At 37.8% G+C, this 17722-nt stretch overlaps 2 protein-coding genes across 3 annotated transcripts; both read left to right on the top strand.

The window, feature by feature from the left end:
* The first annotated feature begins 1240 nt into the window (after positions 1 to 1240).
* On the top strand, positions 1241 to 16729 carry LOC110457323 (hydroxysteroid 11-beta-dehydrogenase 1-like protein). Of its 2 annotated transcripts, none has more exons than XM_021508541.1 (7): positions 1241 to 1497; positions 3092 to 3203; positions 7245 to 7375; positions 7532 to 7630; positions 14773 to 14986; positions 15659 to 15796; positions 15967 to 16729. In XM_021508541.1, the coding sequence occupies exons 2-7, from the start codon at positions 3131 to 3133 to the stop codon at positions 16197 to 16199; spliced, it is 888 nt and encodes a 295-aa protein (XP_021364216.1). In that variant the 5' UTR covers positions 1241 to 1497; positions 3092 to 3130; the 3' UTR covers positions 16200 to 16729. The 2 variants fall into 2 exon arrangements, with proteins under 2 accessions (XP_021364216.1, XP_021364215.1); XM_021508540.1 differs by having other exon boundaries at positions 2974 to 3203.
* Positions 10079 to 12584, top strand: LOC110457324. Its single transcript, XM_021508542.1, has 3 exons — positions 10079 to 10462; positions 10783 to 10945; positions 12109 to 12584. The coding sequence occupies exons 1-3, from the start codon at positions 10379 to 10381 to the stop codon at positions 12165 to 12167; spliced, it is 306 nt and encodes a 101-aa protein (XP_021364217.1). The 5' UTR covers positions 10079 to 10378; the 3' UTR covers positions 12168 to 12584.
* Positions 16730 to 17722: the final 993 nt, after the last annotated feature.

Below are 17722 nucleotides of genomic sequence, written 5' to 3'. Positions count from 1 at the left end.
TGTAACTTCCGGTGTATCTCGAAGTTCGATACTTGGACCTAAACTTTTCCTTGTTTTTTATCAATGAACTACCATCTATTGTCAATTTACTGAAATATTTGTTATAGGGTCTTTATATATAAGTCTTTTCAGGAGTCAGTTGGAATACTGTTGAAGATATGGTCTCCTTACCAAACATCTTTAATTCAAATTTTTGAAATTTTTATGTTTTAAGGCAAACGTTAAATACAATTCCATGTCTTACGCTGACACTTGTAGGCATTCTAATCTTCCTAGTCACGAACATAGGCGGGCATTTCTAGACTGTGTATTTATTTACAAATGTGTTAATAGTGCTTTTAATTGTCAATATTTAGTCAAGCAAATGTGTTTTTAGTCCCTTGTCGTAATCTACGAATTATTCGTTTCAACCAGTTTAAATGCCAGAGAGGTAGAATAAACGTTAGAAAGTACAGTATTTTAAACAGGATTCAATGTCATTTTAACTTTCTTGATTTTGCACCAGACTGTGATATGTTTTGTTTCTCTCTCCCAGAGTTCAAAGTACGGTTAAAAAATATTTGCTATCACTAATTCCTTTTGTTTTACGTATGAGTATCTTTTAGTCTGTGTTACATGCATAACTGACTGTGATATTTTATACTTGTATTGTAATGTTGTTATCCATTCTGTTAATGGACTCTTGGGTCTGTTGAATTGGACATAAATAAATACCCGTATGAACACACAAAATGGGTCATTTCGTCTATTCGACGTTCATCGTTACAAGGTTTGTGTGGGAAATAGGGGTTAGCTGAAAAATTTATATATAGATATATCTAAAGTTAAATAGGATACAATGTAAATTTGATAAATAGATCATAGACGAATAGACTAGATATTTGTGTCTGTCACAACTCACGGGAGTTGTCAATACAAGTAAATCCAACAAATAAGTTTGAAACAGGACTAACGAGACCTACAACAACTACAAACACAAGTCTCACAATCCCCATAGGAGCCTCGTTAACCATCATCCCATAGGAGCGGCCTCGAGCTCGAGGCCTATGCTATGTATATATACAGGCACTTGAATTTAGCAAATAGAGACTAAAAAGAAATAAAAAAGTACCACGGTCCGGAGATCCGGGACTGGTTGATTCTATATTATCTATAAATATTTTTCTCTATTTACTTAATTCAAATACCTGTATATATGTTTACACTACATGCATACTTTAAAGATCCAGAGTAGGGACCTGAACATTTATAAAAGGACCAAACTGGTGTGGTTTGATGAGCATTTATTAGGCACTATGTCTATATTATAAATGTACTGCTAGTGTTGCCTCCCTTACGTTTTGTTGTTTAACGCCACAAGTGTTGTTGCATTGTAAACAATATGACAGAAGGGAGACAACTCTAACTGACTTTAGTCACAGTTTCTGACCGAGACCTTGGGGGACACACAACCGATTGGGAGGATATTGCACGTGTGTGAACGCACGCGTACTTGGGGTATGTAATCTCTACATGTTACTAACTACACTAACACGGCAATTACTTTTGTTTTAGCAGTTGATTGTCTTCCCCAGTTCACGGAGTATTTCTATGCTGTACAGAACGTCGTTATCGTGAGTTATACTAACATGTTGACATCGGTTTTGTGTGACATGGATATTGCCCTGAACACACTTTTATTATGAGAATGCGACTGGTAAGATTTGTGTATAGTCCTATATAATGACCCCATTGTATATAATGTGTAGCCCTACATGTCAGCATATACGTATTGTATGTGTGAAACAATGTGTGTACACGTACGTAGTGGAGTGAATCGGGTAGAGGTCCCCAGTACACAATACCAATAGTGTCAGTACTCGTGTCAAACACCTGGCTTAAGTGGGTTTAAAGGGAACCACATACAGACAAAATATTAATAACATTTCATATACTGACGCGTTGCTGACGAATAGCATGGATTTTATGATTCGATTAATAAGGAATGGAAACCTAACTTGGACCGCGTGGAGATGCAATGTTAACGAGTCCCTGTGATTAACTCGTGTCCTTAAATTGTTAACAGAAATGTTAACAATCTATTTGTTTTCATCTTTTCATCTCTTTGCATATACTTTTATTGTGTGAGTATTTTGAATAAATCGAGTGTTAACTTTTACCTAACCTCTAAAACGTTTGATAATACTCCTGTACGTCAGAGGATTAACTGATAGATAACGAATTTTGTAATCAGGCCCATGTACATTTTGTAGGTAAGAATCGGGCACCTATTACAACCTGCCGACTGCTTACAAGCTTTGATAAGCAGAAATCTGCAGGTAAATTTAATTGATGATAACTCCTTTAGGCCAGACAAAAATAGATACATTTCCTGTAACATGTTGGGCAAATTTGGGGTAGGGAGGTAGCTAACAAGTTTATGTGATTTATATAGGAGAATGGTCTTGACTTAAACAGTTCTTCTTTTGAAAAAAATCGCATTAAACAGTTAAGGAAAGACACAGAAAACAAGGGTCCGTAGGGTTACCGGAAACACCGAATATTTTTTGTTTGACCTTAAAGGGAACAATGTCAGAAAATCTCACGACGTCGCACCACAGTTATACCTGAGTGTTTCTCTGATATCATACAGATATGTCACAATTTGATACTGACCTACACTGTAGTTACAAACACCCGCGATATCCCAGTTTTTGCTGAACATTTCTGTATGAAGGATCGATATGTGACATGCCTTTTATGTCTAAAACGTTTCAACGGCACTGATTTTAATACCAATGTAAATCATATAGAAATAGCTACAATTGTTAATTTCAGGTGTAGAAACCATGGATATATATTTCTTCCTTTATAACCTAACTACCGATACCCCTAATACCATTAATTAATTCTAGTAGGGGCATTGAGGACTAGATAAATCAATTAATGTTTTGGGGTGAAATGCATAGTATTTTGTATTCCTTTTATTTGTAGGCTATAGAAGACGACACTCGATTGGTCGGTTGGGATGAAAGCCGTCATTTGACTGGTGTTAAAATCTGCCATTTGATTATTTTTAGCTAAGAGTTAATATTTTATTTGTTGCTGAAAGAGGTCGATAGATTTGATTGGCTCGTATTGGATTGCCAGTATGTGGACGAAAGTACTTGCTGTATTGGTGGGCTTGGTGGCGGGACTCTGGTGGTTCCAAGGTTTCGATGAAGGTAAATATATATATTTATATATAACCATTTATTCTCAATTGTAAAAGATCAAATAATTTTTGCGTACATTTGGATTTTAAAATCTTAGTGATAATGACCTGATGGAATGTATACGATATTCTCCCATCCCATTGTTTGTAAAAACAAAAAGTGAATGATAAAGACACATACTTTGGAAAATAATGCAACAAATCTACATGTATTTTAGTTTTATCGATGTGTCCTCATTAGTCGCCTCTTACGACCTTCACTTAGGACACAGCTTGACATTAGTCGCCTCTTACGATCTTTACTTAGGACACAGCTTGACATTAATCGCCTCTTACGACCTTTACTTAGGACACAGCTTGACATTAGCCGCCTCTTTCGACCTTTACTTAGGACACAGCTTGACCATAGTCGCCTCTCACGACCTTAACTTAGGACACAGCTTGACATAAGTCGCCTCTTACGACCTTTACTTAGGACACCTTGACATTAGTCGCCTCTTACGATCTTTACTTAGAACACAGCTTGACATTAGTCGCCTCTTAAGACCTTTACTTAGGACACAGCTTGACATTAGTCGCCGCTTACGACCTTTACTTAGGACACAGCTTGACATAAATCGCCTCTTACGACCTTTATTTAGGACACAGCTTGACATTAGTCGCCGCTTACGACCTTTACTTAGGACACAGCTTGACCATAGTCTCCTCTTACGACCTTAACTTAGGACACAGCTTGACATTAGTCGCCTCTTACGACCGTTACTTAGGACACAGCTTGACATAAGTCGCCTCTTACGACCTTTACTTAGGACACAGCTTAACATTAGTCGCCTCTTACGACTTTAACTTAGGACACAGCTTGACATTAGTCGCCGCTTACGACCTTTACTTAGGACACAGCTTGACACTAGTCGCATCTTACGACCTTTGCTTAGGACACAGCTTGACATTAGTCGCCCTTACGACCTTCACTTAGGACACAGCTTGACACTAGTCGCCTCTTACGACCTTTACTTAGGACACAGCTTGACATTTGTAGCCTCTTAGGACCTTTACTTAGGACACAGCTTGACTTTAGTCGCCTCTTACGACCTTCACTTAGGACACAGCTTGACATTAGTCGCCTCTTACGATCTTTACTTAGGACACAGCTTGACTTTAATCGCCTCTTACGACCTAACTTAGGACACAGCTTGACATTAGTTGCCTCTTACGACCTTTATTTAGGACACAGCTTGACATTAGTCGCCGCTTACGACCTTTACTTATGACACAGCTTGACATTAGTCGCCTCTTACGACCTTAACTTAGGACACAGCTTGACACTAGTCGCCTCTTACGACCTTTACTTAGGACACAGCTTGACATAAGTCGCCTCTTACGATTTTAACTTAGGACACAGCTTGACATTAGTCGCCTCTTACGACCTTTACTTAGGGCACAGCTTGACATTAGTCGCCTCTTACGACCTTTACTTAGGGCGCAACTTGACCTTAGTCGCCGCTTACGACCTTAACTTAGGACACAGCTTGACATAAGTTGCCTCTTAGGACCTTTACTTAGGACACAGCTTGACATTAATCTCCTCTTACGACCTTAACCTAGGACACAGCTTGACATTAGTCGCATCTACGACCTTTACTTAGGACACAGCTTGACATAAGTCGCCTCTTACGATCTTTACTTAGGACACAGCTTGACATTAGTCTCCTCTTACGACCTTTACTTAGGACACATCTTGACATTAGTCGCCTCTTACGACCTTTACTTAGGACACCTTGACATTAGTCGCCTCTTACGATCTTTACTTAGGAAACAGCTTGACATTAGTCGCCTCTTACGACCTTAACTTAGGACACAGCTTGACATTAGTCGCCTCTTACGATCTTTACTTAGGAAACAGCTTGACATTAGTCGCCTCTTACGACCTTAACTTAGGACACAGCTTGACATTAGTTGCCTCTTACGACCTTTATTTATAACACAGCTTGACATTAGTCGCCGCTTACGACCTTTACTTATGACACAGCTTGACAAAAGTCGCCTCTTACGACCTTTACTTAGGACACAGCTTGACATTAGTCTCCTTCTACGACCTTAACCTAGGACACAGCTTGACATTAGTCGCCTCTTACGACCTTTACTTAGGACACAGCTTGACATAAGTCGCCTCTTAGGACCTTTACTTAGGACACAGCTTGACATTAGTCGCCTCTTACGACCTTTACTTAGGACACAGCTTGACATTAGTAGCCTATTACGACCTTTACTTAGGACACAGCTTGACATTAGTCGCCTCACACGACCTTCACTTAGGACACAGCTTGACACTAGTCGCCTCTTACGACCTTTACTTAGGACAAAGCTTGACTTTAGTCGCCTCTTACGACCTTTACTTACGGCTCAGCTTGACATTAGTCGCCTCTTACGATCTTTACTTAGGACACAGCTTGGCATTATTCGCCTCTTACGACCTTTACCTGGGATACAGCTTGACATTAGTCGCCTCTTACGACCTTTACTTAGGACACAGCTTGACATTAGTTGCCGCTTACGACCTTTACTTAGGACACAGCTTGACTTTAGTCGCCTCTTCCGACCTTTACTTAGGACACAGCTTGACCATAGTCTCCTCTTACGACCTTTACGTAGGACACAGCTTGACATTAGTCGCCGCTTACGACCTTTACTTAGGACACAGCTTGACATGTACTTGTCTGTCCCGACTTTTTATTCACGTTTATGATGTTTATGATAACGTTAATCAAGAAAATGTTAATTACGATACTGTTTACCGCGATACTGTTTACCGCGATACTGTTCATCTCGATACTGTTCATCACGATACTGTTCATCGCGATACTGTTCATCGCGATCCTGTACATCCTGTTCATGGAGGTTCATTTCATCACGATACTGTGTATCACGATACTGTTCTTCACGATACTGTTTACCGCGATACTGTTTACCACGATACTGTTTACCGCGATACTGTTCATCGCGATACTGTTTCATAGAGGTTCTGTTCATTACGATACTGTTCATAATGGTTCTGTTCTTCACGAAACTGTTCATCACGATTCTGTTCATCGCGATTCTGTACATCTCGATACTAATCATCACGATACTGTTCATCACGATACTGTTCATCGCGATCCTGTACATCTCGATACTGTTCTTCACGATACTGTTCATCACGATACTGTTCATAATGGTTCTGTTCATCACGAAACTGTTCATCACGATTCTGTTCATCGCGATTCTGTACATCTCGATACTGTTCATCACGATACTGTTCATCACGATACTGTTCATAGTGATCCTGTACATCTCGATACTGTTCTTCACGATACTGTTCATCACGATACTGTTCATAATGGTTCTGTTCATCACGATACTTTTCATCACGATACTGTTTATCACGATACTGTTCATCACGATACTGTTCATAATAGTTCTGTTCAACACGATACTGTTCATCACGATACTGTTCATAATGGTTCTGTTCATCACGATACTGTACTGTTCATATTGGTTCTGTTCATCACGATACTGTTCATCACGATACTGTTCATCGCGATCCTGTACATCTCGATACTGTTCATCACGATACTGTTCATAATGGTTTTGTTCATCACGATACTGTTCATAATGGTTCTTTTCATCACGATACTGTTTATTAAAGTTCTGTTCATCACAAAAACGTTCATTACGATTTTGTTTATCACGACACTATTCATCACGATACTGTACATGTCGATTCTGTTAAATACGGTTCTGTTCATTAAAAAACACTTCATTACGGTTCTGTTCATAACGATAATGATTCATCTCGATACTGTTCATCGTGATTCTGTTCATCTCGATACTATTCTTCATGGTTCTGCTTTATCACGGTATGGTCAATCACTTTTTGTTTTTCTAGATATATATATGACTTCTTAATTTTGCGATCGTTACATGTATAATAAGTACTCACTTACAAGGATAACTGACAATTGCAAATCGTTAAGTCCGTAAACCATATCATCGTAGGTTATGATTGTTGTAGGGGTCATCCGAGGTCAGCGCGTGCTGGTGACGGGAGCCTCGACGGGAATAGGTGAGCAGCTGGCCTATCATTATGCACGCATGGGCGCTAGTGTTATGGTAACGGCGCGACGGACAAAGAGGCTGCAAGAGGTAAATAGAAAACTGCCCTCAATAAATATGAATTGAATGACATTGTCCAGTGTTTAAAGCGTTTTATTTGAGATGGCTTTAATACACATGCGTTTATTCTTTTAAAGTGTCATTTCTGGTTTGTAAAAAACGTATACTTTGTTTTGATGTCGTTAGGTCGTGGCAAGATGTCGAGAGCTTGGAAGCCCGAACGCCACATTCGGCTACGTCGTTGGTGACATGTCCAATCTGTCTTTCACGAAGGATCTGATCAGGGTAAGGGAACTGCTAGTGAAGTTTAAGAGTTCGGTTCGGTAATACTTACTATGGTAGTCCAGTGGTAGGGAGCCGGGCTCGTGACCGAAGGGTTGCGGGTTCGCGCCACGGCGCGGCGATTTGTTGTATCTTTGAGCAAGATACTTTATTTCTCTTGTTCCAGTCTACTCAGCCGTAAATAGGTACGTGGTTGGGCAGTACTAGAATTGTTGAATATGCTCCCCAGGGAGTTGAGAGAGGTATTGGCTGGTTGCAAAGGCCCTATAACCACAGATACTATTTTGTGAACTGCTTTGAGATGACCTACGAACTAGGTTGTGATAAAGCAGTATATAAGAACCTCGAATTATTATTATTATTATTATTATTATCGATATTAGAGTTATAATCACATTGCCACGTCACACTCACGCCGGAAAAGATGCGGTTACAAGTGAAGTAAAAGAATCATAAATATATTAAATATATGGGTATGAAAAGATATAAAATCTCAATGAATTATATTTATGTCTAGTATAAGCATACAAAACCTTTTCCCGACTGCTACCTATCTCATCAGACGCTCTACGTGATACGAGATGACACGGGAGTACAATCCCACGAATGTTAACTACATGTGTTTGACTGGGTCAGCGGCAATGCTTACACAATAAACGTGCTTTCACATTAATTGATAAAGATGTGTTCATCACTTTGTTTGCTAAATCAACTAAATTTATTGTAATAGCAGAGTGTTTTATCAACGGAAAGTTTCCAATCTTTGCTATGGACAAAAAAAAGAAATTCCACTTTTTTCCTGCTAGTAAAACAAGCAAAAGTTATCAGCACTGTGCTGTTATTTAAAGAAAAGCTCTGATTACTTATATAAACTGAGATCACCTGGCGCAGTGGATAACGCGCTGGGCTATTAGCTGGAAGGCGACTGTAGCTTTTTGGTTAGCTGTTCGAAATCAAATGTCTTTGCAAGGCGGAAAACAATTCTTCCTTATTGCCGATTGTAGTGCTCGGGACTGAGTAAATGATATACATGAAGTACCCTAAAAGCTGAGTAAATTGCTAATATGACTCTTCCATGTATACTTATTTTCGTCACGTTTGTTAGTTTGTTATTTTTAGCATGCATTAAATTGGTACTTTCTGTTATTTCACACCAGATCGCCCATTATCTGTGTGAACAAGTTTTATCAAATGTTTGCAAGCCTTTAATATGATGTAAAAGAAAAGAAAATATGTTACGGATTGACACACTTGTTTACGAACCTTGGAGAACCGAGCTCGTGACGGACACCCCTCAAAATGGGATTCCTGGTTAACGACTGTCGACCCAGTTCGGTCCTGCTACAGAAGTAACGTGGTTGGTTGATAACGGATTATTATTTTCAAACGAAGTTTGAGTAGAAAGATACAAATAATTTAAGGTTAAAAAAATAATAAAACGAATTTAAATTCAGCGATAGAGATAGCAAATGTCCATTGCTGTTAAAAACACGTATTTATAAAACTGCATACTCATCACTTTAAATCAGCAAAACGACTTATTTAAAAATCCTGATATATCTTAAATCAGCAAAGGAGTTTCTATGTATGTAAACATGTAAGCACTGTTCCAATATTCAGAGCGAAACGGTTTCACAACTTTGGTTTAGAGCTGCCGAACGATAGACAAGACGTCGCACACTTGTTAGCACACACAAAGAGATCATTATATAGAGGATGAAGTAAACAACTTCAAACAGGGAATCAGGTTTACAAATATTTAGTTTTGCTTGAGTTAAAATGCTTGATTTTATCTTGGGAACAAACGAAATTGCTTCGCAGCTGAAGAGTTTTTTAGAAACAACTACATTTTTTTCTTTTCTAATTGTGTAATATATAAACCTTTATAAATGTCACATGACGAGAGATTTTGTCATATTTTGATATTGTTATTGTTGATGTTTATCTTGGTGAATTAGGCGATGTATTAAAACAAAAGTATAATAGATCATTTGGCTAAACAGCTTTGGAATTAAACCCAAGTCTGCTGGTTTGAATTTTGGTCCGACAAGTTATTGCATACATGTACCTGAAACATATAATATATTTACTGTACAAAGTATACATTTTTTGCATTTTGAAATATAAATTAATGTGTCAGTTTACTTGCCAAATGTCAGTGTGCAGACAACGACGGGATATTGAACGTAATTTCGAACAAAATTTAAGAAAAAATCAAAAGGTTTCAAGGTGATTTTTGTTTCAGATTCATAAAATTTAGGCCTAAGAACAACATCAAACTTGATCCAAAATGTATAAAAACAATTAATAAAATGAAATCTGTTGTTTGATTGATGAACACGTATTTACGTGATTAATATCATTAAAGTATATTCCTAGTCTAATTTGTGATTCAACATGCGTTTTATTAAAATATCCTTTAGAGGTATACTATGCGTCAATAAACAGAAGTGCGAGTTTTTTGGGTAATTTTCATTTGTCGGTTTTTTCACGAGGATTTGTCGATTTACAAATACATAGTTCAGACAGTAAGTGTGATGTCATAATAGACTGATGGATGAACTGGCGCTTAATGGAGTGATGCACAAAATGTGTTTATGTAGCAATTGCGCTGCCTGCACACATGACTGCAGCACAAAATATAAAAAAACAGCTGAACTGAAACGGGAGGGCTGTATATAGCCTGCGGCAGAGCGATGTTCTGAAATCTTGTTGGCGAGTTTGTCATATCTATCAACAGCCTTTCTAAACATGATGCTTGGGGCAGTTCTCCTTGTTTGCCTATGTTTCCTGGCTGTTTCGGACTCTAAACCGGCCAGGGCAGTTCCATTCAAGGTGCGTTCAATTTCGAGTGTATATAATGTATATTTACATGTTGCGAGGGAATAAAGATAATTCTACTTTCTACATGCCGTTTATTTCTTGAATACTTCCTGCGGGTTTTTATGTTTATCGAGTAGTCAAAATAGCATGCAAACTTTAGATTCTTTTGTAATTATAAAACAGTGATAAATGTTTACACACAATGAAACACCGGTTCGCCATGCCCAGGATATCAAGTAACTTTTGTTTAGTAAGGTGATACTTGGTGATATAGCATTGTAAGCTTCTTTGTTTCGTTTTCATTTTCTTCATCCCTTTTATTTTTCTCCAAGACCGATGCTGTTAAATCGACTTACTATTCACCTGACGACGGACTAATGAAGATTATCAGTCTTGGGAACGGAAGAACAAAACGTGCAGTAGACAACAAAATTACAGATCTCGACGAAATACAAATACTCAAAAGGCTCCATGAACTGAGGGAGCTAACCAAAAGTAAGAGTTATGTTTGTTTGTTTTCTGACCAGCTAAATCAGCATTGTTATCACTTTCTCCACGGCCCATCATCACTAAAGATGTCTTTAGGGCCAATACAAACTAAGAAATAAAAAAATATGAGAAAAAGAGCAACTGTCTCATTGAATATTTAAAGTGACTATTGTAATTTTTATCTTTTGAAACAATTTCAAGGTAGTCTAGAGTAATGCCACAAACTAAATAGGATTTGCATACTTTCATGAAAGGTCTTAAATATGGGTTTTCTTTCGTGTTTTATTTATTTTCCTCAGATGTATTATTATCTACAACAATTTAAATCCATCATGTTCAGAAATGTGGAAGTTATAAAGCATTTCAAAGTTGTTTTCTCCGTCAAACCAGGTCCTATGCCCAGTTATCAAATGTAACATTACCGTAACATTGCAAATATGTATAAAATGGAGTTAGAGATCAGTATGTTGTCAAGAATAAAACATCATCCTCGTTCTCATTTTATGTAGATTTATGTACTCTCAAACTTTCCGTTTCATTCTGCTGCCGCTGTAGAGTAGAACGAGTACGTAGTTCGTTGTTAGTCTGGCCCATGAACTATTGCATGTTTCATGTTTACTCCACATTGGTAATACCTGCAACACTACTATTGTATTACTGGCCTTTCTTAGCGTCATCGCCTTCTGACATACTAAATGATGAACTATGTAACAGTTGTTTAAAATTTGACGTTTTATTAGCGATTCTAATCTCGTATGTCTCTTGTAATATCGTACCAACAGATCTGGGGAGGGGGCAATATGTTATCAACATTACCGAAAATACCCTTTCCAGATGTATAGCCCTATTTCTGCTAGTAGGACGCCAATGATTGACACTGTTGCTACATGAAGCATTGTTTAAGACAACAATGACACAATGTTGTAAGCGGTGGTACCAAACACCTTTTCAATTCACGAACATTTCTGAATTATTTTCAGATTGTTGATCGAAACACATTAACAAGTTATTGTATCTTTTGACAAAACATGTCCTCGCAAACCGGACCCTTTGAAATTTCATCTCCATTAGCAATCTATTGATTCAGTCAATTTTATAAAAATAAATAATTCGCGTAAGCTTGTGATCTTATCTATATCGTACATGGTCTTATATGGGGTATTTTTCAGGAAGACGTAGGCGTCACCGTTGTCGGACATCATCGTGCAAATCTGACAATGCTGTTTAGTTATGATCACTGTCAGTAGCAGCCAGTACACTGCCGCCTGATTTATCAGAGTTTTGAGAAAATCTCGAATCTTGATGCTAGACTGTTGTTGGAAGACGGATGGTATCGCCTTTATCTGAAGGAATGCAAAATTCACCGAAAATATATAAGCAACTAAAAAAGAAACACAATTTTAATTACAATTGTTGAAATATCTATGTAAGATCAAATGTTAAAGAATATATACAAAAAGATATATACTTTCTTATCTGAACTGTCGTTATTACGTTTTTACCCATATGTATATATAAACATGTAAGAGGCGACTAAGTGGAACCCCCTACTGTGACTTAGATCCATCGCAGTATTGAGAGGCGACTAATGATACATTCCGTAGCAGATTGGAGATTTTTCACATTTACCGGGCCAGATTTCCAAATGCACATGTTCTACGTTTTTGATATCTCTCGTTGACTCACTTTATATGACGGTGCATCTTGCGCAAGAATAGGTCCTCTACATCAGCGTTCCTTCGCCGCGATGCTCTCAGCGTAATTGCTGCCTTCGGCTGTCTTTAGCCGAGGGGACTATTGGTTTTATATAAAAGCTATATTTTCAATTATAGTATATCAATTCTATCTTCTTGTAATATGATGTATATATACATGTAACTGTTCTGTTTCACTGTGTCTTGAAAAAGGAGCGGATTGCTCCGAAAATTTGACAACCTAAACTTGTCCACACTGTTGGAATTACTTCTTTGCCCCATAAACATGTAATATATAATAAAGAAATATGTTTATGCTTTCAGCGTTTCTAATTGTTCTCTGTTATTAACCTACCGTGGTGTACAAATGAATAATGTATCAATACAAATGATACATTGTTACAATAAAAATACAAGTGTTTCTGCACAGGATGATATGTAAGCCTTTTTTCAGAATAAGTTTTTATTATGTTTAAATTGATGAAATAGTTTAAAAGAAGATTATCAAGCAATAAATAAAGGAATAGAGTTTGAACAGTGCCGCTCGAGATGTGGGAAATGTGTCACAGTAAGACATGCAATTATTATAACAATTGCAGTCACGGTACGGAACAACAATGGTCGTCGTTTCTAATGCAAAACACAAACCTCCTGGAATATACGACGGTGAAAAGTATACTTAGGATGAAATTAACTAATCAAGGTTTATATTAATCATTAAATACTGGGTTTTTTTTTTCTATGACACCTGTCAACGTTTAAAATACTAGAAAGTTCCTATAGTGACATTCAGTATACCCCATTCGTATGAAAGGGTGATGTTTAAGTGATTAATCATAGAGCTATGCGTACTTTACAAACATATGCAAATTTTGTTTCATTTCAAAAAGCTCGTTTTGTGGTAAGTGCATTATCTGTGCACTGTAAGACAACCTCAATTGGGTATTTAAAAGATTTATCGGCTCGTTAACTTTAACATATGACAATTGTGAGTATGTGGTTTATTTACACAAATATGGTAATGCTGTGCATTGGTGAACGTTAATGATGCTTATCGTTATAGTTACATGTAGGTAATATATAATAGTGTATATAGTACGCATTGGTGCAGAAGGCATGGATACGGAGTTGTAAAACGTAATTTAGCTTTCGACAATTTCGAAAAACGACATTCACTTTCCAATCGATGATGGGAGATCGCCCGATTCTACGTGTTTCTGGTCAATTGTTGTACCAGTATGTAGACCAAGAGTTGATGAAGGGGGAGTTATTGTAAGGTCCTTACATTTGAGCTGTCGTAGCGTTTGCTTGTAGTTAATAAATCAGAAAAGAATGCAGGTTAAGAAGTTTGTATTTGAAGTACGGTTGTATGTAAGCGTTAACAGACTTGTTTGCTAAATTTTCAAATGTAGCTTTGCATTTGTCTGGACTGTTGCAATATCGATGTCTATGGCTGAAAATATGTTTTCAGAGTGTGTACAAAGATATGTTATTTGTATGAGTGTATCCTACTTTTGCCGAACTTCCTAAATAAATCTGAACAGTCGTTACGATATATAGCAAGCAGTTCAAAGAAGTCTAAGACAGCGTCCATCTTGTTACCTATGGTATTAGTTTTAGAGTTATTTGCAGGGTAATAAATCTTTTGAATACATACGGCCAAAGATAGGATAGAAAGATCGGATGAGGGGGCTGCAAGGGTGATATAAACACTGTTTCCTTTCGCTACCGAACGGTAAATGTTCATTTGTTGTTGTGATTGTCTTTTCGTTTCACCAACATTTATCAAACCACAGCGAGCATATTTTATATAATACATCTTTTGGACTCCGGCAACCAGCAACAAATCGCCCTTCGTTTGTGGTCCGGCGACTGTTAGTTCGCCTGTTTTCTAACCATGTTTGTAACCAGTATTCTCAGTAATTATAAAAGGAATCATGATCAAAAAAAATTAGTGAACATGATCCCTTTAGACAGGCACCCATCTTTATTAATGATGTTGTATAAGGATCTAATAAGGTATCCTCATCGAATATAGTTGTATAATTCCTAATTACTATTTGAGCCGGCCACCCGATTTGCCAGCTCGGAAAAACAAATTTGATTTTTCTCATGTATTCCGTTTTGCCTGCACCCTAGGAGTCCACAGAGAGGATGGGAGGCCTAGACTATCTAGTGTTGAACCATATCCTGACCCAAGATCTCCATTTCTGGAGCGGTAACGACGAAGATATGGCTTACTTAGACAAGGTGTTTGAGGTGAACTTCAAGGCTTACGTACATCTGGCATCGCACGCTCTTCCCGAATTGGAGAAGTCTGGCGGTCATGTAGTTGTTCTGTCATCATTCGCAGGTACGTTCGTCGATGTAGTAGTAACACCAGAACCACCCATCGTGGTTGATTGTGTAACAGGCACTAACCTCGTCTGGTTATTAACCTGTATTACATGTATGATCAAAGTTTCTTTACCTCATTGCTCCAGGTAAATGGCCCTGCTAAGGAAAACATGTAATTTCGTCATAACTATTTATATATCTATGGAGGTTCTGGATTGACAGGACAATATTTGTTATCTCTACTATAAAGCATGCTGCATTACCTTTGGTAGATTTCATGAAACAGTAAGGTTTCATCAGTGAGTCGGATACTGTACTGTCCCAGATTGGACACGGTAAATCGCTAGTGGGTAGCTCCAAACACGCAGCGTGTATGCTATTCATCGAACCATAGGTATCAAACTCATTTAAATATGATTGTTCATACCCTAGAAATATCCGTTCGGACATCCAGCCTAGTTTTCAAGCAAGCCATGTTGACAATAGCTAATCGTAATGATATAAGCCATTTTGAAGGTGCATCAACAGACGAGACGAGACCAGTGCCTGTGATCGCAACGTGTTTATACAAGGGCAACTCATGCAGATATTCGATCATAAATACTGCATATATAAATTACGATGTAGTCTTTCTTAGATTTATTGTTTTCCGACAAAACTGTATTTTTTTATTTGAATTTCCTCACAGGTAAATCGGCCCCGCCATTCTCTGTCTCTTACGCCGCTACTAAGTACGCACTGGGCGGGTTTTTTAGTGGACTTAGGCAGGAACTAAGGATGAAAGACAGCAACGTTTCGATCACAATGTGTATCGTGGGATTCATAGGTAACATTTGTCACTCCTTAACTTACCTCATACGTAGTGACATATCTTATAAACGCCTGTAATGTCCGTTTTCATTTTATCGTTTGTTCGTTACACTTTCCGACACTTACCTATCTATTAGAGAAAACTAGAAAACTTAATTCAATATTATCCTTCTGTTATGATTCCAGCTACAGAAAATGCGTTGTCGTCAATGGCTGTTGTTCGCGATGGAGTGCCGCTACAGCGCTTGATCGGATCGGCGGCAAGTCCTTCCGACACCGCCCTCGATATCATCAGAGGAGCTGCCAACCGCCAGAGGGAGCTCTACACACCGTTTCTTAAAACATACACAACATTATTCATCAATAGCTTATTTCCGAGCGCTATAGACTACCTAATCAGAGCTATTTATGCACAATAACTTTATAACTGGTCGGAATCGACTACTTTATCTGAATTTTATGTCCATATCATTATAAACCATATACACATATATTTTGATGTCATCTGGATGTAGTTACTATACACGGTAGAAATGGGCATAATGGTAGCTTCTTACATGTGATTCTATATTATCTTCGCTCACTGTAATCGTCAGTTTCCAATGACGTTATAGATATTTGTGTGACAGTGTTCAACATGGATAATTTGTTCTGCAATATATCACGTGTATAATCTGATCATGGCACACTCTCCATTTAAGTCGTTATATATCTTATAGTACCACGTGATAGACAGGTTTGATGAACACGTATGTAGTAACAAATTCTAGAAAACTTTGTGGATTATGTACAGACGTAAGATTTCCACTTGCATTTTATCATATTTTGTCTACTTTGCTTTCATTCTCTCATTTACCGGTGTGTAAGATAGAACTGTCGAGGGTAAGAAAGGGGTGTAGGAAATTTCTATCTTACACCCCAATTCACGTGACGTGACGTCACAATGGTGCATTAATGACGTGACGTCACGAATATGGAACTCTCCGATGCCGCAATGCAGAAAAGGCGACGTGATGAAATTAAAGCATTTTACGATATATTTACCGTACACGTACGAAAGATATGATTACTTTTTCTGTGCAAACTTTTTTGCAAATATAGGATTTGCTAAATCTCGCTGACTTATAATAATACCTGCAACTGTGCGAGATCGGGTTTTCTCAGTCCAGGGCTGATATTCTGTAACATAATCCCGACCGAGGCGTAAGTGGATATCTCTATACGACATGCGAGAAATATTTGTATACGGTCATGAAGATAATATTTAACAACAATATTTTTTCTTGTAGCCAAAATGATTCATATCTCCGTGGTCGTCTTTTTTACTGATTCATTACGAACGCCTTCTGTACCACGAAGAGAGGTAGACAACTCCCGTGTTTATACACACGTGTGTTGGTCGAGAATATTTCCACTCCTGGCCATCAGGTTTTTTTTCATATTTTTTATCGGATATTGCAATCTGACTGATTTGGTTTTAGATTGATTTCGCCCAATCCATCAGCTTACACTTAAGTGCACACAGATGATATGTTCGTATTTTAAAATCATGACATTTTGTTTTATCATCGCTTCTCCTTTGTCATATAAAATCGTAATTAAAAGGTGATTACTTTGTATATTTGTGAATATTTTATCATCTTTGCACCGTTACTTCAGCATGTTAAGGTTTACGGATTATTTTGTGCAGTGTCCTATTAACATTTAAGGACCCCATTAAAATTACGAAGTGCGTATTCCTGTTTCCTGATAAAACATTTTCAGAACCGATTTGGAGGACACTGCACGTGTTCGAACGCTTGTGCATTTTTTCCCGACTGCTATTTATCTCATCAGGCGCATGGTTGATGCCATACTTACGTGATCATTATGCATTATTGAATTTACGAGATGACATTGAAGTAAAATCAAACAAATGGCAACTTTATGTAGTCGACTGGGT

The sequence above is a fragment of the Mizuhopecten yessoensis genome, unplaced genomic scaffold (assembly GCF_002113885.1).
Source record: "Mizuhopecten yessoensis strain PY_sf001 unplaced genomic scaffold, ASM211388v2 scaffold9101, whole genome shotgun sequence".
Classification (NCBI taxonomy): Eukaryota; Metazoa; Mollusca; class Bivalvia; order Pectinida; family Pectinidae; genus Mizuhopecten; species Mizuhopecten yessoensis.
Note: the sequence above shows the minus strand (reverse complement) of the source record. Positions and strands in the feature narration are given on the sequence as shown.